This window comes from Marmota monax, unplaced genomic scaffold (assembly GCF_021218885.2).
Source record: "Marmota monax isolate L192 unplaced genomic scaffold, Marmota_monax_Labrador192_F-V1.1 WCK01_AAM20220418_F8-fsc00071, whole genome shotgun sequence".
Classification (NCBI taxonomy): Eukaryota; Metazoa; Chordata; class Mammalia; order Rodentia; family Sciuridae; genus Marmota; species Marmota monax.
The window spans coordinates 6,234,575-6,260,494 of record NW_026695217.1 but is presented as its reverse complement, the minus strand read 5'-3'; the positions used below and the strand labels follow the sequence as shown (position 1 = coordinate 6,260,494).

The 25,920-nt window shown below is 49.6% G+C and overlaps 1 protein-coding gene and 1 long non-coding RNA gene across 2 annotated transcripts; one reads left to right on the top strand and one right to left on the bottom strand.

Annotated features, from left to right (window-relative positions):
• Positions 1-382: 382 nt before the first annotated feature.
• Gng4 (G protein subunit gamma 4) lies at positions 383-19,471 on the bottom strand. The gene is made up of 3 exons (XM_046432169.2): positions 19,362-19,471; positions 18,195-18,308; positions 383-3,691 (listed from the first exon to the last, which is right to left on the bottom strand). Exons 2-3 carry the CDS (start codon positions 18,297-18,299, stop codon positions 3,563-3,565), a joined length of 234 nt encoding a protein of 77 aa, XP_046288125.1. The 5' UTR covers positions 18,300-18,308; positions 19,362-19,471; the 3' UTR covers positions 383-3,562.
• A 2,012-nt stretch (positions 19,472-21,483) lies between these two features.
• LOC124084748 (uncharacterized) lies at positions 21,484-25,423 on the top strand. The gene is made up of 3 exons (XR_006849204.2): positions 21,484-21,660; positions 23,580-24,198; positions 25,166-25,423. It is a non-coding gene; the product is annotated as an uncharacterized LOC124084748 (long non-coding RNA).
• The last annotated feature ends 497 nt before the right edge of the window (positions 25,424-25,920 follow it).

Below are 25,920 nucleotides of genomic sequence, written 5' to 3'. Positions count from 1 at the left end.
AGAGGCGGTGTCTCAGAATGGGTTTCCTGGCAGGCCGTCCCCACTCTACTCCTCATGGTCAGAGGCAGGAGGGCTGAGAGGCTGTCACCTCAGCCCTGTTGGGGGCGTCCCTGTAGAATTCTTGTTTCCCTACAAAGCCCTCAGTCTGGTGTTGGCACATCTGTCCAGGCAGCCACCTGGGTGGAGCTGAAAGCCTGTTCTCCATCCAGACGGCTGTGGATGGCAATTCAATATATTGTCAGACACACTCTGAAAATGCCCCACTGTTGATGTTAGTTATCACTAGTGTCATGTTGATGATGTCTGACGGGGAGCCAAGAGTTGAGAAAACTGCCAAAATTGAAAAAATAAATAACGTAGGATTCATAACTGGTAGCCACAAAACCCAACTTTTTATTGAAGTATAACATACATATAGAAAAGCACCCAAATCCAAGGTGTACAGATGGAAGAACTTTCACAAATGGATCACATTCAGGTGAATGGCATGGGATCCAGAATCAGAGCACCCCGGAAGCTCCCTCCTGCCCCCGCGGTGGCTGTTCCCTTGGTAACTCTTTCCTCGGTAGTGACTCTGTAGTAGTAGAACCTCCTATCTCTCCTTGCAACCTGGATTGGTTTGCCAGGTTTTGTGCTTCATAAAAATGGAATTGATAATCTGTACTCATCTTACCTCCCTCACCTCTAGGCTGTGGGGTGAAGCTGCAGACCATTCATTCTCGGGCTGCGTGGGATTCCAGCATGTGAAGAGACCCTAATATTTTACCCACTCAACATGGGCATTCGGGTGCTTTCCCATTTGGGGTTTTTATGAACAGTGCTCTGTGAACATTCTATTGTTTCTTTTAATAAATTTACGTACACATTTCTATTGGGAATATACCTAAGAGCAGAATTGTTAGGTAACATGGTATTTCCATCCAACTTGGGCTATTTCACGAAAGAATAAAGAATTTACTGGATGGAGGTTGGAGGCTCACAGAATTAACAGGAAGCTAGAAGGAGATATAAGAAGGACAAGGCATCTCAGTGGGGCCCAGGACCCTGCGTCCCTGGACATTGCTACCAGTGGACATGCACCCCTGCAGTCTGGCTTCTTTTGCTGACCTTTTACCATCCGAGGACCACTGCAGCTTCCATGAGATGATTCTCAGCATTTCATTTCCGTGTCATTTGCTCCAGAGTCACAACACAAAGCAGGGGGGTCCAGGTAGTCTGCCTGGGTCACTGACCACCCCCTGGCTAGTACAGAGTGGGAAAGGGGGCACCTGAAAGATGGGGAACACCCACCCACTCCAGCTTCCATTGCAGGAGGGTGGGTTCCACATCCCACTAAATTCATGTGTAAGGGGTGACTTCCCCCTACAGGAAGCTGAAAGTATGAAATGGCAACTGTCCAATACAGCTGCAGTCCATGATAGTGGTAGCTGTTATGTCATTTGTCTTCACTGATGATGGGAATGAGGAGCTCACAGCCCCCAGTGTGAGCGGAGCTCAGGAACACCTGGAGGGGTGACCCACAGAAAGTGCTGTAGGTCTGGGAGTGAGGGGGTGTGGTGAAAGGATCTCACCGGGGAATGTAAGGAAGCATCGAGTTGGGAAAGGGCAGAGAGAGAAAAGGAAGATGGAACACAGAGGGATAGAAGCAAAAACAAAAGGGGAGAAAGTTCGGTGGAAGATTCAAAGCACGTTTTTCTCTTGACCTGATTTTGCCACTATGTGCCGACCCACTTTCTCAGCTCTTTTGATGTGCTTTTATGGGTTGCGTTTTGCTTTATCAGGCTAATGATGCTGATGCAGACCACAGAATAAAGAGATCCTGGTCACAGCCCCCACTGCAGAAGGATGGAAGTTCCATCACCACCTTCAGCGTACAATTCTGCAATCTGAGCCAACGGCCTCCTGACAGCTCTGGTGCCATCAGTGAGCCTTCTGAAACTAAGAACTGGTTCAACAAAAGCAGCAAGGAATGACCCTGTGCTCACACCACTCTTGATGGCAGCCCGTCATTAACTGGTCTGAAAATCATATTTGCCTCTCTGTAGGCAGTTTTATATTCCTCATCCCACTGAGCTGGGGGGGTCTTTCAAGTCCCCCTTTCTTCCCTACACTGCACCTTGGCATTTGGTGCATGTATTTGTTTTAAACAATAATCAGAGCTCTCCTCGATTTCCTTCCAGACAGAAAGGCAGGAGGAGTAATGACATTGGGCCCTCTTTGCAAGATACAACAGCTGGGCACACAGTGGCTCGCTCCAGCCACCCAGCGAGGCCCTGCAGAGCCCAGTAGAGAGGCCGGTTCCAAATACTCAGAACAGGACCATTTTAGACTAAGAGCCTCTGCTCCCATGCTGCTCCTCCCCAACATCAGGGATGCATGAGTGGTTTAGGTGGGGCCTGCAGTTTGTCTCAGAAGCTCCCAGGCTAATGCAGGCTGACCTCTCTTTCTCTGGGGCCCCGCAGGGCTCATTTTCCATAAGCTGCCCCCATGCAGGCTCAGCAGGCTCCTCTGGGCGGAGGTGGGAAAGTCTGCTGAGCACCGGGTGAGCTTCCTGATGTGGCCCACCCACCTGCCACAGGTTAAGCCTGGAAGGCGTCCCAGCCAGGGCCGCAGGAGGTTGGGGGCTTGAATTCCTGCACGGGCAGTAGGGTTTCCCCACTGCGGTCCGTAACTGTGGGCAAACCGCGTCATCTCTCATGCCTCAGTTTCCCTCCCTCCAGAGACACCTTCACTCGTGGTCTCCATTGTTGGAGGGTTAAATTAGCTGGCGCCAAGGCCAGATCAGCGGGCGGCTCCTGGGAGCTGCTGTCACTCCGCTGAAGCCCGGCTGGACCTGTGCTGCTCCCAGCAAGGGCCCTTGTGGATGGGACCGGGCCAGAGTAGTAGAGAGCAGGAGAGGTGGCAGTGGCGGTGCCTGAGTACCGACTGAGGGCTGTCCTGGTCCTTGCTTAGGGTCAGGGCAGCCAGTGGCTACCACCCCAGGGTTCCATTTGGAAGAGGACCACCTTGCAGCGATCCATGAGAAGCGGAGGGAGGCAAGGGCCGTCCAACCGGGGTGGGCTGCGCGGCCCCCAGCGCAGGTCAGGGAAGCTGTTGATTCCCTGGAGGAGCGGGAGTGGGGGACCCCAGTGCTGCTCTCTCCGGCGGGGGACCCCCGCACCTCGCGGTTGGTCGAGATGCTCTCATCCAAAACCAAGTTACCGAAGTGGGGGCTACTTGGGCATGCTTTTTCATTTCAATGAATTATCGAGTAAATTCATTAACTACATGTATTTAAACTTGGGAATTGGTGTTTAAAACCTGTAAACCCTTAAATCCATCTTACCGTTTACAGGGCACATTTGTCATTTGGCTATAAAAATGTCTATTTCTCTTTGCCACTAGTGAAAATGACATAAAAATGAGAGAATACAAATAAAAAGAAATGGAATATCAGGAAGAAAACATGAAAAACCGAGGTGAGTCTGCCTGGGGGTGGGGTGGGGCGGGGGCGCCCCAAGGCTAACAGCATGCACGGTCCCTACAGCTTCTGTGGACGGAGGAGGGGCATTCACCACTGGGGTTAGAGGATGGTGCAGAAGAACTTCTTCTCCCGGAATGGGTTCTCTGACGCAGGCACCGGGATGATGAGGGGGTCTTCCCGCACATGCGCTTCGCAGTAGGCCAGGAGGTCAGCGGCTGCCTGGGAGACCTGTGGGGACACAGCACGGGTGCTTGGTTAGAGGCCAGCTCCGAGTGGTCCAGGGTAGAAGTCCCCGAGCAGGGTGGACCCGCCCGAGGACAGGCTGCAGGCGGGTGGTGCAAACCCAGGACGCTGCGGTGGAGATGCTACCCCTGGAAGCTAGGCCGGCTTGGCATCCGGAGAGGGCTGAAGAGCTGGCAGGAAGGCCCAGGCCCTTTGTCAAACTCTCGTTGGAGGAGAGTGCAGGGTCCAGGCCAACGGCCAGGAATGACTCTGCTGGTCTGTTTCTGGAAGAGTCAGACAGAAGGCTGCTGCCCTGGCCAGGATGCGGGGGGTGGTGTACCCTTATGATCAGCTCTTTTGTTGCAGTCTGCTCTCAGGACCAAGCATGAGAGGACTCTGTTCCCCTCACGGGACACACTTTATGTGTGTGTGTGTGTGTATATATATATATATATATATATATATATATATATATATATACACGCACACACATTTATTTATTTATTTACTTTTATGTGGTGCTGAGAATTGAACCTAGGGCCTCGCATATGCTAGGCGAGCACTCTACCGCTGAGCCACAACCCCAACCCCAGGACACACTTTTGCTGTTTTATAAGACCGTACCTTTTTGAGGAGGGACGCCACTCCGGCAGAGGGAGCCCCTCCTGGCCAGGCAGCCCTGGCTCTTTCAGACTTATCTTAATCCATGCACGGTATCAGCCATCGATCATTGATCATCGAGCAGTGAACTGCCCCCATCTGTGCAGAGAGAGGGCTGGGGAGGCCCTGCTGGGGGAGATGAAGTTACCAGTTCTTTTGTTCATGGCTCCTCAGTGTTTGATGCCCGAATGGCCTGAGCGTTCACTTAGCTGCCCCTCAGACTTCTTGGCTGAGGCCCAGGCTCCAGAGAGGAGAGACTCGGTGCAGGGGAGTGCACAACAGCCACTCCCACCCCCACTGCCTCTGGGGCACCCAACACCAGGTCTTCTCTAGAACTATAAAGCCGAGCAGTGAGTTAGGTGCTCCAAAGCCCCCTGCGTCCCTTCTCAGGCTGGCTCACATCTTACAGGGATTCTTCTTCTGATTTCCAGCCAGACACACCCACACTAGCAGTGGTTGGAATCCTATTAATAATTCCAAAATGATTTTTTCCCTTAGATAAATCAAGTAGGAGTAGAACTGAAGAGTCTACCTAAATCCAGACAGAGCCCACATTTGTTAGGAGTGTGGAATGGAGAAAGGGGCACCAAGGAACACAGGGATTCTCATTTCATCTCCACCCTTAAGCTAGCTGTGCGATCTTGGGCAAAGAAATCAACCTCTCAAGTTTTGCTTTTCTCAGTAAAAACTGGGAGTGTTAGATATCCCTAAGCTTGTTTTTACTGGGCCGGTTTCTGGTTCTACCTTTAGTGGCACTGTGGCCAGTATTTTAGATCCTAAATAAATGTCTTTTGAGTTGAGTGGGAGTGTTTGAAATTGGCAGTAGTTTGCAGGACACCCTTGTAGGAATTTCCCAGGCACATAGAGGCCTGGAGTGCACCAAGCCTGCAGGGAACCTGTGCGGCATCACAAGGGACAGGAGCAAAGGAGTAGGGAAGTTGACTCTGAGGCCACAGAGCTGTGGGGGGCATTGTGCAGGAACCACATGGTGGGTGGGCACCTGGGCTGAGCCCTGCTGCAGCTCCTTCCTGAAAGTGGTCCCGGCTGCTGCAGGTGTCACTCCCTCCTCCCACGCCAGCTTCTCTGCAGCCACAGGGGCAGACACCACTGGGTTCTTGCAGTGGACTCCTCCCTGAAGCCCCTCTTCTGGCACAGACAGGGCTGGGGGTGGGAGCCACCCCTTCCTCCTCAGAACAATCAGGCCTGCAGGTGCTTCAAGGATGCCTCCTCTGGCTCTCCGTCCTCTCCAGTGTCTAGTTTTCAATTTCCACCTCTTTCATTTCCTTGGCCGTGCTCCAGTTGATTCTGAATTCTCTATCAACCTCATCATCTCATCAAGGAAGCGATTGCTGAACATCCTCCTTGTAACTAATTGAGAGGATGTAAGGAAAGAACAAAGTGAGGTGTTTGTCCCCATAGTGAGAAGACTCAGAAGTGATGAAGTCACCATAATCATCAGGATGTGTGGACTGTCTCCACTGTGGGGGGGACCAAGGCTGACCACACGATGGCTACCTGCACACGCCATCCACCTGCAGCCAGAGGCAGGCTCTCGGGACACCACAGAGCTTCCTTTCCGAGTCAGTCTACTGCAGATGTCAGCAACAGCCTTCGTGGGTGGCTTAGCCTAATTTAGGTATCTGAGAGTAACCTCAGGGTGGCCTTCCGGGGGCTGCATCAGGACCTCCACATTGCATCAGGCCACGTCCTGGAGGAGGGGACTCAAGGGGCTTGGGGGCCACTCTGGCTGGGTCCTTGTGTCCCTCCCATATCGGTGAGCCTTCTTCCCTCATAGCTGAACACCTGCACTGTGACTGTCCTGACAGTCCTGAGCAGGTTCCATCCAGGAAGTTTTCTGCTGCTTCTCAAAAGTGACACTTACTTGATGCCACCATGCTCCTTTCAAGAAAACAGGCTGCTCTTAGATCATCTGCTTTCCGTGCTGGTTCCAGATCACAGCTGTGTCCCCATAGCCATCACTCTGGATCCTGAGTCCTGTCTGTGCTTGAACCTCAGTAATCGCAGGAGTGGATGCCACCAGAGCCAGCATATGGCCACAGAGCGCTGGTTTCACACTCTGTGCCCAGGTGGGCTCTCAGGAGCACCCCGAGTTTCTGGAGCACCACTGCTGTGGTCTGCATACCCCCCACACTCAGGTTGGGGTGCAACGGCCTTGGGTGGTGCTGACAGGTGGGACCTCTAGGAGGAGGCCACATGGGCTCCACCCTCATGAGCAGAGGGAGGAACTGTCTGTTGTCTCAGGGCTCCTGATAAAAGGAGGTTTGGCTGGATTTCCCTCTCGGCCACTGCCTGCCCTCTCTCCTCATTATGGCGCAGCTCAGAGATACTTGCCAGACTCTAGAGTCATGTTCTTGGACTTCTCAGCCTCGAGGACTGTAACGGCTGCAGAAAATGGACTAAGACAATTATACCACTGAGGATGGGCTTGTCAGGCACAGCGGTGTCCAATGCAGTGTATGTCATCTTACAACAAACATCCCAGGGAGCTTCCCTAACCAGATATGGCATCTGAAGTCCCTTTATTCCCCTATACCCACAGGATCTCAGATAAACCCAGGCATTTACCGTAATGGGATTGGAAAACATAAGCACAGGCCATGACCGTCACCGTGTGCCTTACACATAAAAGGTGACATCCTGACTCTCAGTGTAATATCCAGGCATTAATCAACTTACATCTGCTCCTTAGACATGAGGCGAGAGGGTTTTCTTTCTTTCTTTCTTATGAAGATATTTTTTTAGTTGTGGATGGACACCATACCTTTATTCTACTTGTTTTTATTTTTATGTGGTGCCGGGGATCGAACCCAGTGTCTCATGCATGCTAGGCAAGCACTCCACCACTGAGCTCCAGCCCCAGCCCAAGAGAGGGTTTTCTTAATCAGCCCTAGATTGATTTTTCTGACTGGAGGTTTCCTTCCTATAAAATAAGGGTGATAGACATCTCCAGATTCCAGAAGACATCTGCCATCTTTGAAACATAAAATAGACAATTTGCTTTCAAAGACAGAATTTCATCCTGGTAGAAAATTACAGCTCCCTGACTGTGGATGTTCACCCACCCATCCCCCATCAGCTCTTAGCTCCGTGATGATGGACTGCCCGAGCCACAGCCCAGGGCAGGGACTGTGCTCTGTGGTGGTGCACTTGACTAGCGAGCGAGAGCCCCTGGGTTCCATCCCCAGCACATGCACACAGAAAGCTACAGGACAGCAGATGTTGAAAAGAATCAGTAGTCTGGGAACAACTGTGGAATTTTACCATCCATTTCAGAGTAAAAGAGGTGATTAAAACAGCCCAAGTTAGCACATAATCCTGTTAGTTGCACTATAATTACAAGCTTCAGGGATGGGAGAGAATGTTGCAATTACTATAGTCACATTCCATGACAAGACAGATGACATAATTACTACTCTTGCTGTGACAACCTCTGCACTTTGCATTTAAAGTAGAGAAACCACACCTATTTCTCAGCAGTCTGGGTCTGTTGAACAATAGTACTTGGAATCAACTAGAAGCATCTTTGTTGGCTTTGCCTATTCCTCCCTCTACCCCCAAAAAACAAAGCAGGATCCTCGTTAAGGGCACAGGTGGGTTGTAGCCAGCTCCAGGCATGGATCTTCTACAAGGTCAAAGTTGATGTACCCTCCACCAGGAGTCCTGCTAGCCTCGGGGTATCCCTAAGACATTAGAGTGTGTACCTTGCCTCTAAATTTGAACAGCAGATGTTAAATAGAATCAGGGTGAGTTCTTTTTCTTTTTCTTTTTGGTACTGGGGATTGAATCCAGGAGTGCTTAACCACTGAGCCACATCCACAGCCCTTTTTTGTATTTTATTTAGAGTCAGGGTCTCACTGAGTTGCTAAGTGCCTCACTGAGTTGCTGAGACTGGCTTTGAACTCATGGTCCTCCTGCCTCTGCTTCCCAAGCTGCTGGGATTACAGGTGTGCACCACTATACCTGACACAGAGTGAGTTCTTAAGATTGTTTTTTTCTTCTTTTCACATTGGAAAGTATTTAATACTAATGCCACTTCCTAAAGGAATCTCTCTTTAAAAAAAAACAAAAAACGCATATTCAGTAAGTCCTCCTACAGCCCCCTAAGGGCAATCTATAGATGCTTCCATATTATGGCTTTCAGTGGCTCCACTGTAGGGGATTCCCAGTCATTGTTAGATGGCCTTAGCAGGAGGGGCTTCTGCCCACCCAGCCAGTCCTACCCTATGCCACATGTAGCATTTGGTTGAGAGGAGGTGAGATTGTGTCTACAGGTGGAAACCAGAAGTGGGGGGATCTGTGTGTGGATAAAAGAACAACCTAGCAGGGAGTCCCCTCCGAATTGTAAGGTTGCATAACTGCCAGTGGGTCAGTCACCAGGTTGCCATAAAGGCTCCCCCACATCCTAGCTGACTGCACACAAGGAGGTGAGTCTAAGGCATGTGAGAGGGCTAGTATCTCCAAGCTGTCCTAAATCAGAGGTGTCCTCACATGGTCCCAGCCCAGGACCAGCAAAGCTCCCATGCAGCCCATCTATGTGTGACTCACTCACATCTGCCCTGGACTTTGACTTAGCCAAACCCTTCCAACAGATTGTTAGAAGTCTTACCTGATGGACCATCTCCGCTTTGGTATTTCCCAACTTACTACAAAAAAAGCCACAAATCAGTCATTTTGTAAGTTTACCAAAAGAGCATTTTGTATGGTGATGGGAACTACTGAGGTGAGTGAGGAACATGGCAAGACCCCCCTCATCTGGCCCCAATGCAGAGGGGCTCCAGGAAGGCTGAGGGAGAAGCAGTGGATGTGAGTCTGGCAGCACCATCCTGGCTAGGCTGCACCAGGGGCTAACCTGCCCTGTCCTCCTAGGCAGGACGCACCCTGGGCAGGATGCACACCTGGGCAGGACACACACCTGGGCAGGACGCACACCTGAGCAGGAGGCAGCCTATACAGGACGCACATCTGGGCAGGAGGCACACCTGGGCACTCAGCTTCCTCTGCAAATGGCAACAGCAATGTCTGCTGGACTGCAGCCAGGTGAGGAGGCGGATGGTGCCCTGCAGGCAGGGGCTACTATTATTCCCTTATGTATTTGGTTGCTCTCTGAAGGACGGAAAGGATGTTTAAGAGTGGGAAGGTTTCTCCCAGTTCTCAGGGCAACTCCATGCCCACAGGGCCCCCAGAGAAGCAGCTTGGTGCCTGGAAGGGCCCTTTTCCTTCCTGGGGCACCTTCCTCCCTCCTGGGTCCCTATCCTGCCTTATGCTTTGGTTTAATTTAAAGGCTGCTCTCTTTTGATCTGACTCCACTCCTAGAATTGGCCCTCTGACACCCTTTCCTTGAACTCATTTCTAAATCTGACTGTAGAAAGCACAGCTACTTCCTGCAGGTCTGGATGAGGCTTCTTGTGGAAGGTGATGAAATGAAGAGCTGGCTAAGCCCAAACTGTGATGCAGGAGGAGCTGCAAAAAGGAAGGTCCCTTAGGCTTGGTCTGGAGCTGGGGACACTGTGGCTGCTGCCTGCAATGAGGGAAGTCCCCTAGGCTCAGGCTAGACCTGGGGACACTGTGGCTGCTGCCTGCAATGAGGAAGGTCCCCTAGGCTCAGGCTAGACCTGGTGACACTGTGGCTGCTGCCTGCAATGAGGAAGATGCCCTAGGCTCAGGCTAGACCTGGGACACTGTGGCCACTGTCAAGACAAGACCCCCATGGGCCAGGGACTCGGCATCATTGGTTTCTTCTTTCAGAGAGGTGGCTCTCTCCATCTTCCCATCTCCTAATTGCCTTCTTGCCCTGGACCTCCCAAATCTTCAGCTACGGGTGAGCAACCTGGGAGCAGGAGGAGCTCCGTGCTTCTGCTGGTTTTCAGATTTCCACCAGCTATGCCATGACATTGGAGTCTATCCTTTATGTTTTAACACAGTCTTTGGCTTTAGAATCTTCTGGTTTGGCTTCATCAACTCAACCATATGAGTTTTATCAACTGGAGAAAACATGACCACAGGAAACATATTCCCTTATGTGTTTGGCTGCTTTCTGGCTGCTTTTCTTCCAAAAGAATTCCCCTCATGGCGGCTCTGCTGGTGACTCTTAGGAAAAGTGCAAGAGAATTGGAGCCGGGTGCAGTAAAGTTGTCTGTTAGCAGACCATGGGGAGAGCTCTGGTGGGGAGAGCTCTGGATCCAGACAAACTTGGAAAAGCCAGGAGTGAGATCCCCGCCCACTCAGCAAACTTCCCACAAGGCTTCACCAAATGGAATGTGGGTTGTCCACACTGCTGAAGGACGACAGGATCCCAGCCTGATGCACAGTCAAAACTTTTAGTTTATGAACTGTGGGTTTCATGGCATGATCAGAAAGTCTGTCTCAAATTCATGTCATAAAAACATCCCTCCTGCTTCCTAGTACTCTTGTGGTTTCCTTTGTTATATTTAAATCTTTGATCCATGCTATGCATTGATCACACCCCTGCCCAATTCAAACTGAAGCCACAAACCCAATGTGACAGCGATAGGGGACAGGGCCTTTCAGGAGATAATTTAGGGTGAATGAGGTCAAAGGATGGTCCTAACCTGATAGGACTGGGGTCCTTATAAGAAGAGGAAGAGACATGAGGGAAGGTCTTTCTCCCTGCAAGCACAAAACAAAGGCTGTGTCGGGACAATGAGAAGGTGGCCTCACCACACAAACCCTCACTTACACCCTAATCTTGCACGTACAGCCTCTAGAACTGAGAAAAATAAATCTGTTACTTAAGCCACCCAGCCTGATATTTTGACAGTCTGAGCAGATGAATATAATTCATTTGAAATTTACTTAGATAAAATTAGTGAAGCATGTAGCTTTATTTATTTTTCAAAGTGCTAGCAATATCTAACAACATTTATTAATAATCTATTCCCCACTAACTTGAGATACCGTCTGGGATCGTGTTCCAAATTCTCAATAGTCTGGGGTCTGTTTTGAGACTTCTTACTCTGTTCCAATGATCTGCCTGTTCCTGAAAGAGTATTAGAAATCTTTAAATATTGTGATTCTATGATATGTTTTAGTGTCTTCCTCCTAAAACACATATACTTAGGAAAACCCTCCTGGGCTGGGGTGCAGCTCCGTGGTACAGCACTTGCTTGGCCAGTGAGAGGCCCTGGATTCAACCCCAGCACTACAAAGGCAAAGACTCAATGGAACAAATGCTCCCACACATTTTCATCTAACTGAACCTCAGGATGATTCAAAGTCTGCTTCCTGGAAATCCACACTAGAATTGGGGTTGTCCTTACATTGAACCTTAACTGAACAATGGTTTAGAGAGCAGCTATTTTGCAGTAAGGACTCGGAGTCCAAGGCAAGGCATTCTGCTCTTCAGATCTCTCGGCCCTTCCATGCTCTGAGTGTCTCACTCTCTCAGGTACGGCCTTCCCAAGTCCACTCACGGCTGGGGAAGTGGTTTCCAACGGGCAGCGCCGCCTCTGCTTCTGCGAGCCTGCATATCCAGGCAGTGCCGGGGCTGAGCCCTGAGAGGGCTGCTTACAGGCAGGCCTCCTTGGCATTTTCTGGGTAAAGAAGTTTATATATTCTCGTTTTATAGGTGAAAATGAGGAAGGGCCAGGAGAGAAGCACAGCTGGTCAGAGTCCAGCATGTCCTCCCAGACCTTGGTCAGTTAGCCAGACAAAAAGGAGGCGAGCAGAGACACTAGGAGTGGGGAAAGTTGGCCTGATGCAATTTTGCCCTGGACCCTTCCTCGTGTTTTGCTCTGGGTACTGTTTGGCTTTGTAAGAGCGAGTCTAAGTGGCCGTGTCATTTGGGTTCCCTCTTGCAACAAATAAGAGGCCCAGTTATTCCCGGTCCTCACCAGCATTTGACATTATTTACTTATTGATACGTGTGCCTGTATATTTAACATCTTCATTGCTGACATTAGTGGGATTCATTCTTGCGTATTCATACATGCACCCAACATAATTCAATCTATTAAATTAGGACACTGTTGGTTTTCTAGATTTTTGCTATTGTCATAAGTGATAGTGGCATTTCATTGCTCGGGTTTGCAATTCTCTAGGGACATGGGATGTCGGGACTCTGTGCTTATTTACCATCATATGTTATCTTTGGTGAGATCCGTTCAGATGTTTTGTCCATTTTTAAACGTGGTTGTTTTCTCATTGTTTAATTTTAAGAGGTTTGTCTATTTTGAATGTCTTCTTACCATCTATGTTCTTTGCAAAAAGACTTCCCCTCTGTGGCTTTTCATTTCCTTACTAATTTTTCACAGAAGTTACTAATTTTAATGAAGAATAACTTAGTCATATTTTCCTTCACGGGTTGTGCTTTTGCTGTTGTGCCTTAAACTCATTGCCAAGCCCAAGGTCATCCAGATTGCCTCCTGTGTTGTCTTCTGGCAGTTTCTAGTCTTGTCTTTTGGGTTTCTATGGCTCCCTTTGAGTTAATTTTTGTGCAATGTGAAAGGCCCAAGTTGGCTTCATTTTTTTGCAATGGATGTCTAGCAGCATGTTTAGATGACTGTGTCTGCTCCGTGGGCTGCCCCTGCTCCTCTGTATACCTGAGGGTCTGTGCTGGGCCCTCCATCTCCTCCCACTGAGTTCTGTCCCTACTGCATCAGCCCACCCACTGGTCACTGCAGCTCAAGGTAGCCGTGTGGGCAGGTCCAGCCAGTCTCCCACTGCTGCTACTGTTCTTTGCCTTCAGTATTTTACAGGTTATTCTGGGCCTTTGCCTTTCCATATAAACTTTAAAATCAGTTTGTCAATAGCCACAAGATAACTTGCTGGGATTCTGATTAGGATGACACTGCATCTAGAAATGGAGCTGGAATAAAACATCTTGACAATACTGTGTCTTCCTATCTATGAACGCAGACTGCTTCTCCATTCATGCAGATGTTCTTTGATTTGTTTCTTCAGAGTTTTACTATCTTTCTCGTGTAGATCTTACACATACTGACTGTAACTGGTATATTTCTGCCCATTTTTTTTTTAAGTTCTAAGTCTGAGTCACTTTAAGTGTTTTCCTAGTGCAAAGTACATTGTTTTTGACATTAAATCAGAAAATCTAAATTAGTTTTTCAACTTAACACCTACTAAGACAGATACCTTTGGGGTTGCTTTGATGTCTTACTTTTTTTTTTTTTAGTTTTAGTTGGACACAGTATCTTTATTTCATTTATTTATTTTTATGTGGTGCTGAGGATCAAACCCAGTGCCTCACACATGCAAGGCAAGTGCGCTACCACTGAGCCCCAACCCCAGCCCCTCTTTGCAGTTTTAATACGTTCAAAATATGTTAATTGATTTCAGAAATGAACTTGTATTTACTGATTCACACCTATGAAATAAGCAAGAATGGGCTACAGTGGACAGTGGTCATACACTTTGTCCCCAGGACCTGGACCTCTTCTCTGGCTGGAGGGACTATCTTCTCCATGTGCTCAGTGTAGGGAAAAAGTTGATATCTCAAAACAGGATCTGAGAATGTTGATTCTCACTTTCCAAGAATCCCTTGCAGCTTGGGCACCAGCATGTGACTTTGATCCTGTCTGTCAGACCTACATGCCAGACTTCAACTAACGATCCAAGAGGGAGGAGTCCGAGCCCTGTTCTGGCGAAGTGTCAGTGGCCCTGGCTGGATGGCTAATCCCTGGCTCAGAGCGGCAACCCCACGAGCTGGAGCATGTGAGCTGGATGGTGATTATCCCTCTGCACTGCTGTGAGGACTAGTCCCGGAAACTGAATTTTATGCTGAAGTTCTCTAGTCTGTCCTGACTACCCCACCTGATCCTGTTTCCATGATGTTGATTTGGGACCTGAATCAAAAGTGAGCTGTTCTAAGTAGATCAAGTGAATCATTCTTTGACCAAAAACTCCTGAGACCCAGATAGTGTGTGGGTTCGGTGATGAGCAAGTCTTTCAGCCCTTTGGGGGAGGAACTGGTGACTGGGAGTTTCCCCAGAGGTTATCCTGTAGTCTTAATGCATATTTTCGTGTGTAAATTAACAGTTTTGCACATTTACATCTCTTTTCATAAAGTTCTACAGCATAAAACAGAAAAGCAGCATAGCCAAGCATGGTAGCCCACGCCTGTAATCCCAGTGGCTCAGAAGGCTGAGGCAGGAGGATCGTGAGTTCAAAGCCAGCCTCAGCAACTTAACAAGGCCCTAAGCAATTCAGGGAGACCCTGTCCCTAAATAAAATATAAAAAAGGACAGTTCTCCATGTGTGTATTCTTGTTCAAGAAATTTTTCAGTCCCTAGGAATTTATCCTACACAAATAATCAAACATGCAAATTTTATTGGCCAGTGGGTTCACTGAGTGTCTTTTTAAACAGAATACCCCAAAGTGGAAGCAAGTGAAATGTCTGAGAACAGGAGAGCACTTCAATAAATCACAGTACTCCAGATGACGTAGAAAACAGATACTAAATAGGACATTTTAGGAGAGTATTTACAGACCTGGATATATAATCACAAAACATTGTTCAGTGATAAATCAGGATGAGAAAAGCAAAAGAGGTACACTATAACCTCAATTTTATAATATGTAAGACATATTCAGTTGAAAAAACACCAGCCTGTGGTGGTCACAGATCACTCAGTTTTCTTCTTTCTATTGGTCTGCATTTCCCCAAAATTTTCCAAAATAAGCAAGTACCATTTTTTATGAACAGAGAAACAGAGTATCATTTTCAAAACAAGAATTAAGACCCCCAAATAAGATGGGTTTGGTGGTGCATGCCTGTAATCCCAGAGGCTCAGGAACCTAAGGCAGGAGGATTGTGAATTCAAAGCCAGACTCAGCAACTCAGCAAATCCCTAAGCAACTTAGAGACCCTGTCTCTAAATTAAAAAAAAAATATATATATATATATATATATATCCTCTGTCCCTATGAATTTGAGCACTCAAGGGACCTCCCACAATTGGAATCATACAGCACTTGTCCTTTTGTTATGGCTCATTTCACTTAGCACACTGTCCTCGAGGTTCACCTGTGCTGTGGCCCATGTCAGCATTTCATTCCTTTTCAAGGGTGAGTACTATTCCCATTGTCTGGGTATGCACTGCCTGTATGCATTCCTCTGATGACGGACACCTTGGCCCATCTGAGCCTTGGCTGTTGGACTGGTCCACAGTACGCAGATGGGCAGGGGTCTCTTCAGCACACTGAGCTCATTTCTTTTGAGTACATCTCCACAGATCATTCTCTGAGAATGTGAGAAAGCCGGTATCTTTATTTGGGAGCTTTTTAAAATATATATATATATATATATATATATATATATATATATATATATATATATATATATATATATATACACCAGGGATTGAATCCAGGAGCACTCAACCATTCAGTCACATAGGGACAGAAAGCAGAAGGCAGCTGCCAGGACTGGGGGAGGAGAGGAGGGGAGAGGGTGTTTGTAATGGTGACAAATGTCTGTTTGGGAAGATTAAAGCTGGAGGGTGTCGATGGTCACATCACCTTGTGAGCATACTTAACGTGATGACATATACATCTAGAAGGGGTTTAAATGACACATCATGCATCTATGCATTTGACCATGATATTTTAAAATGTTGAAGGCTATATAAGGAAGATATGGCAGGGGTGACCATGCCCTGTGCCCGAAGGCGGCCTCTCCTCAGTGACATGGCTGTTTCCACAGTAACGTGACCATCACTGGCTGCTCCCTGGAGTCCCCAGGGTCTGGACCAGCCACACATCCCAAAGCACAAGCTCCCGAGACTCCTTGCCTCTGACCTGGCGTGGGACCTCTCCTCCTAGTGTTAGATCCTATGCGAGGGTCTCAGGGGAAGGGAAGGCCTGACAGACCCAGCCTCCTAGCTGAAGGAGAGTCCCCACCTGGTGGCCACTCCTCCCAGTCCCCTGGCCAGGCCTCCACCTAGGGCTCTACCTCTCTGCTGGCGTCTCCACGTCTTCTCTCTGAGTTCTGCTCAATTTCTTGGTGCATTTGCCCCTTGGCCCTCTGCTCAGCCCAGCCTCTGCCCCTCGTCTCTCCTGATTACTCAGGGCTTCTGCTGCCTCCTGGCCTCTGACCAGCGGATCTGCCACCCACTGGTAGTTCGTCTCGCACTCCAGTGGCCTTGTGGCTTGGCCCTGCGCCTGTGTGCATGGCGCCTGCTCTTGAGTTGCCCAAAGCCCTCACCAGTCCAACGGGCGGCTCTCTGCATATGAGTTCGCTGACCTTTCCTTGTCCGGTGTCAGCCCTAAACCAGTCCCAGCCCACAGCCCTGATCACTGTGGTGGAGATGGCCTGCTAACGCGGCTTTCCAGGACCTGCTCTGCAGGGCTGTGCTTGGGAACGCTCTCACCAGGGTCTTCGTCCTCACAGCAGGGGCCTTGCCCATCTTCACTCCTCCAGCTGGCACTCCTCAGGCATTCTTCAGTCCCCCCAACCCCGGGGCTTTCCCTGCTCTCTGGGTGCTCACCTCGCTCTCTCCTCTCACCGAGGACCAGGGACTGTGTCTGTGCAGGGTTGGGGGCACAGCACCTCATGCACATGGCAGAGCGGTCATTCACTCATGGCCAGGACACAGGAGATGGGGGGGTGACCCCAGAGCCCCACACTCCCCCCCCCAGAGCATGCTCCCCTCCCCCAGGTCCTCCTAAAGGGTCCGTGACTTCCCAACACCAGCAAGCTGAGGACCATGACTTTAACACACGGGCATTCCAGATCTGATCTGTGGCACAGCTGGTGCTGGGCGGTGAGAGACACGCCTACGTGATCAGGCTCCACCTGAACCAACTGCCTTCCTAGTGCCATTCTCCCCTGCTGAGTACACCCTCAGGTCTTTCTTTTTTTGGGGGGGCGGAAAGTATCAGGAATCAAACTCAGAGGCACTCGACCACGGAGCCCCATCCCCAGCCTTATTTTATATTTCATTTAGCAACAGGGTCTCACTGCGTTGCTTAGCACCTGGATGTTACGGAAGCTGGCTTTGAACTCATGATCCTCCTGCCTCAGGCTCCTGAGCCTCTGGGATTACAGGCGTGCGCCATCACACAGGGCTACCTTCAGGTCCTTCTGTGTGGGCTTTCTGGCTCCTCTGATGGCTTGTACCCGAAGCCCTGTGGGGAAGGGTGACTATCTCACAGAGGCAACAGTTGGCATGGCCAGCCATGCTCCAGATGAGACAGGGCTCAGTGCTGGAGCCCCGAGGGTGCCAGCTCTGCCAACACAGACTTTAGGAGTCGCCTGCTGGTGCAGATTCTAATTTTTGAATCCCAGATGCTGAGCAGGAGGAGCCTTGGATTTGTGTCCTGACAGGCTCCGTGGACACGACGCTGTTCCAGCCCCAGCCCCAGCCCCAGCTCCAGCTGCGTTTCAGAGCCGCCAGCTCCACTGGTTTCTGACCAGCTTCTATGGGGCTCTGGAGAAGTGGGCTTCGCCTTGCTGAATGGAGCTCTCCCTGGTAAAGGAGCCTGCCCTCAGCAGCGGCTCACAGTGGGAGTGGCCGGCACTCCCAGCCTCCCCCAGGAGCATCTGACACAGGGGCATGGCTCCAAGCTACACCCCCAGCATGCCCCTGTCACCAAAGAAGTGAAGCTGCCTGACCTCGAGGTCACCGCATGGGGCAGAAACCCTGGGACTGACCTCATCCTTGGACTCCCTTGCTCACTTGTTGGCAGGAAGACGTGGTTACTCAGGCTGAAGTGAGCAGGGGTCTGTTTGGGGGCCTCCTTGCACAATCAGGCACTCCCTGCGTTCCATGTCACGTGAACCCTGGGCATGCTCCAAACTCCAAGCAAGCGCATTGGCCCCTGCCAAGGCCCTGCGCCCGCCCGTGCACTCACCTTCACCCGGTCCATGCAGGCCTCCATCTTCAGCTGCTCCACAGCTCGCCGGGCCTGGGAGATGCTGGTGGTGCTGTTGTTGGACGTGGACATGCCCTCCTTCATCCTGCTTCCCTGGAAGCAAGCACAGGGGAGGTCTGGAGGCTGCTCTCTCAGCCTCCCTGCCTCCCCGCCTCCCACCACAAACCGACCCTGGGCAGAGAGGGGAATGCTCAGGACAGCAAGGACAGCAGGACGCTGTGCTCTTGTGTGGGGACTTTCTCAGCTTCGGGGAGAGTGAGGACAAAGAGATGAACCCCTGGTTAGAGCGTCACCACCAGTAAGACCTGGAAGTATGTTGGAAGTCAGTAATCGACACACCTGTTTGCTGACTTGGCAGGACAGTGCTCATTTTTGTTTTGTTAAAAAAACAAAAAGTGCAAAAATCAGAGAAATGAAGCCAACAGCCAGAAGTTCCAGAGATCAGTGTGTGAACCCAGGACCCGGACTCCAGGCTTTGCAGGCTGGCTGAGGGTCTCCCCTGGCTCACACGGCTCGTAGGCGCTTCTGAGGGGAAACTGCTTTGCTATAGATTTTAGATTGTTGTCACTCCAAGAGGCTCACAGACCTCAGGTCGGGAGTCTGTTTCTAAATAACCTCACCCATACTCTGTCCCAAGCATAGCTTTGCTGTTCTAGAGGGGGAAGAAATTCTCCTGGTCTGTCCCATAAAGATGACAGTGACTAAGACGAGACCCTGTAATGCCAACAGTCCCACCATGAGTGTCTGCCTGGCACAGATCAGTTACTCCGCCCATGAGAGGCAAAGATTAAGGTCTGAGCATGGAGGACGGTCACTGCAAACAGATGCCCAAGGGACCTGGTGGAAGGTTTTCATGGGGCCTCTGATGGGCTGCACCTGTGGCTCCGACCCAGGAAGCACAGAGGTGGGGTGGCGCCAGGGCACTGCTTCCTTCCCCAGGGCTGCTGGTCTGACTCACGGGGACCCCTGCTGGGGCTGTGGAAGAGTGGAGGCCAACACCCCTCATCAGGCTCAGGCTCAGCAGTGGCCTGCGGCTGTGTGCTTGGGAGACAGTAGCTCTGCTTGGAGGAAGAAGCTGGTCTTGCTGAAAGCATTATCCCCACCCTGCTCCTGAGCGAACCAGGACAAGACAGGTCACTCTCTTACCTGCTGAGAGATGGCACAGTGAGAGGCCTGGGCAGGGGACGCAGGCTGGTGGTGGCAGCAGTCAGTCGTCAGCTGGAGGCTGACTCAGGGCTCCGGCTTTGGGGCTCACCTGGAAGCACAACCAGAGGTGTGTGTAGAGGCTCAGGGAAGCCTCCTTGCTGGGTCCCGGTGTCCCCACTGGGTCCCGGTGTCCCCACTGTCCTGGTCCCATGGTGTCTCGCTCCCAAGCTCAGCAGCTTCCCTGTGAGCCTGGGGACTCTCAGATCAACCCTCCAGGAGACTGTGGGCTAAAGGCAGAGAGAGAACCCCTGAGAGGACACAACAGACTGGGACTCCATCTGCAGGACAAGGCCACTGGGGCCTCACCAGACGGCCCACGGCCCATCCACCTGTCCTGTTCCTCTGCCCGTCACTCCAAGGTCTAGCTCTAGCAGCTGCTGATAAACGGAAGCAGTTCACAAGGTCTATTCTTACTATACAAATACACGTCCAGTGTAGGAAAATAAAATCACAACAAAGAAGATAAAGACCCAGCTCAATTCTATGTCCTAGAGACAATTCTGCCTATGGTGTTGGTGACTATCATTCTTATACAACTTGATTTCAGCCACAGCGCACTTAGCATGGAGGTGGGACAAAGTCAGGTGACTTCAAAGGTCTTCACAGAGGGACAAATGTCCATGTCTGCCTCCCTCCTTGACAGAGCCACCCCAGGATGGACAACACTCAGATGATGGGCTTGTTCCCAAGTGCCACTAGGTGCCCTGCTCAGCTGCGTTCACTCCAGGGATCTGGAGGAACTTGCCACAAAAACAAAGGACCTGGCTGGAGCCAGGGACCAGGCAGCCACCCAGGCTCCAAGCGCCTGAAACTTGGGATCTGAAAACATACAGCAGGAAGGTTTCCAAGAGCATTGTCAGCAAGTGAAGGGACTGGGGTCCTCCACTGGCCGAGGAGAGGGGACAGAATAGAGGGGGCCACCGTCGATGACACAAAAGCCGAGTAACTTCCAGGAGCACAGGTGCTCCTCTATGGGAAGTTCTCACCGCAGGTTGTACTACAGCCAGGGGTGACCTTAGCCCCTCGTGAAGGGTGAGGTGCAAGGAGATTAGATCTACATAGGAAGGTGCCTCTCACAAGAGCCGCAGCTCTGGTGACAGCCACGCGGGCCCTCAACAGGAGTCTGCCTTAGTCCATTCAGGCGGCTGCCATAAGATGCCATAGATTTGGTAGCTTTTTTTTTTTTTCTTTAGGTACCAGGGATTGAACCCAGGGATGCTTAACCACGGAGTCATATCCCCAGCCCTTTTAATGTTTTATTTAGAGACAGGGCCTCTCTGAGTTTCTCAGGCCCTCGCTAAGTTGCTGAGGCTGGCTCTGAACTCAAAATCCTCCTGCCTCAGCTTCCCAAGCCATTGGGTTTACAGGTGGGCACCACGGTGCCTGACTGATTTGGTAGCTTTTAAACAACAGAAATGTCTTTCTCACAGTTGTGGAGGCTAGGAAATCCAAGATTGGGATGCCATCACGGGTGGGTTCCAGCAGGTCCCCTATCTGAGCCCACCACCTGCCAGCTCCTTGCTCGATACTTATGGGCAAAAAGCAGCCCCTTGTGTAAGGCACAAGGCACTCGTCAGGGATGAACCCTGTGACCATTGCCTCCAATGCTACAGACCTTAAATGCTTTGCATTGAGGGTCGACTCTAACTTATGAACGGTGTGCGACAAACATTCAGACAATAGCAACGGCCCAAACTCCAGAGTGGTTTCTACATCAGGAACTTAAGGTTTCTTCCTAGCTACTCCCAGTTCTCATGTAATTTACCAATGGGACACATCTTTACCATAAGAAATGTTGCCTAGCAACACAGTTAATCTCATCAGGGTTCCTGAGGGGTGACAGCCTTCCCCCAAATGTCTGTGACCCAACCCAGGAACCGGCAAACCAGTTAAGCTCCATGATGAGGAGGACCTAAGGTAGCAGTTGGGTGAAGATGGCAGATCAGCTGACCCTCTTAAGGTGGGCAGGGTATTGTGAATCATGTGGGTAGGCCCACTGTAATCACGATTGTCCTTAAAAGTGAAAGAGGGAAGCACGAGACTTGGTGTCAGAGAGAAAAAAAGCTGTGACACTGCTGACCCTAAAGGAGGGGGATCCCAGGACATGAGCAGCCTCTGGAAGCTGGAAAGAGCAAGCAAAAGCGTCTCCCCTGGAGCCTCCAGAAAGAGCACAGCTCTACCACACCTTGGGGTCAGCCCCCGACATCCCATTTGAACTTTTGACCTCTAGAACTGTAAGGTAATCAATTTGTGTTGTTTTAGATCACCAGATGTTTGGTGGTTTGTGACAGCAGCAATCCAGAGTAACAGAGGAAGTTGGCTCACGTGTTGTCTTTTCTTGCAGTGGGGGGAGGAAGGGTTGTGAGCCGTCTCCCTAATCAGGTGTCCAGGGCTGGCCCCTTGCTCCTTCTCAGCCTCATCTCTGGTGCCCCCACCTTTCATCTGCCACAGGCATGCTGGACTACTGTAACCTCCAGACTTACTTGGGCCCTATTCTTGCCTTTCATTTCTTAGACCAACCCCATCTGGTTGGTGATGATGTCTTGCCCCTTTTGTGCATAACTGGGCACAGTTTTTTAATATTCTGTTGAGGACTTCTGTGTATGTTCATGAGGAATATTGGTCTGCAGCTTTCTTACAATGTTTTTAAGGGGGTTTGGTATCAGAAAAATTCTGGCCTCATTTGGGATATGTTTCTTCATCTTCCAATTATTTGGAAAATTTGGATGGAATTAGAATTAGTCTCATTTCTTCCTTAAATGTTTGGTAAAAATTCCCCGGTGAAGTCACCTAGGACTAGAGTTTTCTTTGTAAAATGTTTTTAACTACGAATTCACTTGTGTTAGTAGAAATAGGACTATTCAATTTTCCTCTTTCTTCTTGTGATAAGTCTGATTGTTGTCTATTCCGTGGAATTTGTCCATTTCATCTAGCTATTGAATTCATGTAATGTTTTTGAAAATATTCTTTTTATGTATGTAGGGTCTGTGGTGCTGTTTCCTCTTTCATTCCTGATACTGATAATCTGTCTTCTCTCTTTCTTGGTCAATCTGGCTATGGGTCAAAGAACTAGCTGTAGGTTTCATTTGTCTGTCCTTAATTTCACTGATTTCTGTTCTTATCTTTATTAGTTCCTCTCTCTCGGCTTACTTTCGGTTTATTTTTTTTCTCTCTCTTTTTTAAAGTGGAAGATGAAGTTGTTGATTTGAGACCTTTCTTCTTTTCTAAAATAGCATTTAATGGTGAAAATTTCCCCATAAGCACTGAAGCTCACACATTTTGATATCAACTCAAAACATTTCTAGTTTCCTTTGTGATTTCCCCTTTGACACATGGGATGTTCAGGAGTATGTTTTCATATTTGGTTAGGTCAGAGTCTAACCTCGCTTAAGTTTTTAAAGTGTGTACAATTCCCTGCATGTATTACTCAAAGCTTTGAGTGCTGATGTGGATCTTGGATGGATTCTCAGTTTTGCTCAGCCGCTTAAGATCTGGCCATGGGCGAGGCTGGGGCTTTTGTGGGTTTTTATAAAAAACGAGATGATCCACTTCTCCCACTCTCTCTCTCCCCCAGGACTCCTCCCACACTCTCCAGTTCACAAGAGCCCCTTTCCCTGTTTTCTTTGCTGGAAGACAGGGTTTATCTTGGAGATATGGCCCTCGGTGCTGCCACCACTGAGTTCTGTACCTGGAGCCTGCCCTTGGGGCAAGGCTATGGGAGAAAGGAGAAAAGGGGAAAAATGACCACAAGGGCTCCCTTCCCGGGTTCTCTGGCCAGAAATGAGGGTTTCTATGGATGCACTAGCTGTCTACACTGCCGTTCTGCTCCTGGCCCATTCTCAGGCAACAGCACAAGAGTAAGGGGAAAACGGGAAGAAGCGCTTCTCCGTTAGGGTCACTTCTCAAGTTTCTCTTCTACAATCCACATGTTTTTTTTTTTTTTTTAATTTATTTAGAGACAGGTTCTCTCTGAGTTGCTCAGGATCTTGTTAAATTGCTGAGCCTGCAGAGGGATTGCTCCACCCAGGACTTTCTGTGCGCCATTCCCTCTGCCAAGAATGCCCTTCCTTTCTGCCTAGTGCTAGTTCAACTCTCATAAGGTGGTGGGCTGTGCTGACCTCCAGATCTTCCCTGACCTCTCTCACCCTTTAAATTCAGCTCAACAGCCACAGCACGCCCTCCTGTGTGTCCATCAGTCTGTCTCACTACCAAGCAGCAGCTGGGCAGGGAGAAGGACCTCATCTTCCCGATCATCACTGTATTCCTGGCTTGCAAAGGCTGACGAAGCAATGGAGTGATTGTTTCTATTTTATACCTGAATCTACATTAAAGAGGCAGGAGGGACATCTGAAAATGGCAATCACAAATTGTGAAGGCTCCCCGGTTTTTTAAATGCTGAAGGGAGAAGCCGGAGGGTCCCCTGGGCCTTTGCCAGAGGACAGCTGGAACAAACAAGTCTGAAGACCTTGGCTTCTGCCGTCCCTTGAAGGCAGCCTGGAACATTCAGATTATGTCAAATTCCATTTCACATGACATTGTTTCAACAAAAAAGCTATTTTTACAGATGGGGAAGTGACTGACAGAGAAAAGTGATAGTTTTGAGTCTTCGATGTAATTTTAATTGAAGGAAGGACAAATGCCGTCACATCCCAGCTCCTAGCATCATCCAGCAAGAATGAATTTTCCATAAACGATTTTAGGGCAAACCATCAATTTCCACATTTCTGGAGACTCAATCTTTCTTGAAAGCAGGATGACTTTATTGCGGAGCATGCAGGTACGTGTGTGATTTCCCACGTCACATGCTTCCCCTTAGGACTTCTGTGCTTCACGAGAACAGATCAAGGAGGCTCCTCTGTCCTCTCTGCTCTGACAGGGCTTCCTCTCCATGTCCCTTTGCCACCTTGGTATGCGTCTTGGTCATGGGTGTGGTTTTCAGACAGCTCCTGAGGGATGGAGGGGGGACTGCCAGTGAGCCTCAGCCTCAGCACCTGGGGAGTGTCTGACCTCCTGCTGGCTCTCTCCAGCCACAGAACAACATCCCTTCCTGGGTCTGCACAGTGTGTAAGCCTGGGGTCTGCCTTCACAGCGCCACACAGGGCACCCACCACCCTACACGTCCCGACTCTCTACCACTTGTCCGTTCTCCCTCCCACTGGACTCTGGCACTTATCTTTTTAGTGTGTCCACAGTTTGGCCCTTTCCAGAATGTCATGCAGCCTCTGCAGACCGCCTTCTTTCACTTAGCAATGGGCAGTTGAGGTTCCTACGTGTCTTCAAGGTTTGATAGTGCCCTTTTTTTTTTTTGTACTGGAAATTGAACCCACTGGCACCTTACCAGTGAACTACATCCCCAGTCCTTTTTGAGTCCTTTTTATTTGAGACTAACTTGCTGAAGCTGGCCTCAAACTTGCAATCCTCCTGTGTCAGCCTCCAGGCATCTGCCACTGCGCCCAGTAGTACCCTTGTTTTTCGTGCTAATGTTCTGTTGTCTGGATGCACCACATTTTATTTATCTACCCACTGACCAAAAGACATCTCAGTTGCTTCCACATTTTGGCAATTATGAATAAGATTGCCACACACATCCATGTGCAGGATTTTTGTGAAAATAAGTTCTCAACTCAGTTGGGGGAATACCGATGAGTGTAATTGCTGGATCTTATGGTAAAAGGGGGTGTAGTTTTGTAAGAGACTGGCAAACTGTCTTCCAAAGTGATCACTCTGTTTTGCATTCCCACCAGCAATGAGCAAGAGCTCCTGATTCTCCTGTCCTGGCAGACATCTGGTGTTCCCAGCCTTCTGGATTTGGGCCACTATAGTAGGTGCATAGCGCTATCTTGTTAACTGTTTTCATTTGCATTTCCCTAACGACAAATGATGTGGTGCATCCTTGCACGGCTGATGTGCCATCTGCTCCTCTTGAGTCAGCTGCTGGCTCAGAACGTCTGCTCATTTTGTAACAGTGCTGTTTGTTTTCTTATTATTGAATTTTAAGACTTCTTTGCCTATTTGGGGTGAGTCTTTCATTATACATGTCCTACAAATATTTTCTCCCTGTCTATGGCTTGTCTTCTCACTCATTGACCTTCCCAGCCTTTTCAAAACTCCTGGGTGGAGTCTAAACTAAGTGGAGTCTACAAGGCACATTGAGCTCAGAACTCAGAGGCTTGCCATCCCCGGGCTCTTCTAGTGTGAGGCCCACGATTGGAGGCCTCTTAGTTCTCACCTAATCCCAGTCCTTCCATGCATGTACCTCTTCCCTGCTCCCTTGAGCTGTCTGGTGCCCACAATCCACCCCGCCCAGCCAAAGCATAAGGTCTACCTAAGCAAATGCTCCGTCCGGACGGGACTTTCCCCTGGCCATTGCTGCAGTCAGTATTGTCATAAGACAAGCAATTCAGAACCCAAAGCTGAGGCTGTCTTCTTGTGGTCAACAAGAGGAGGCACTGTGGCCACCGGCTGACCTCAGGGAAAGCTCTGGCACTGTGCACTGTGA

Excerpts from the sequence above, each read along its gene's own strand:
- Gng4 (XM_046432169.2), bottom strand. The coding sequence starts at position 18,299 with ATGAAGGAGGGCATGTCCACGTCCAACAACAGCACCACCAGCATCTCC. Across the intron at positions 3,692-18,194 it reads CCTGCATGGACCGGGTGAAG|GTCTCCCAGGCAGCCGCTGA; the intron begins GTGAGTGCACGG and ends GTGTCCCCACAG.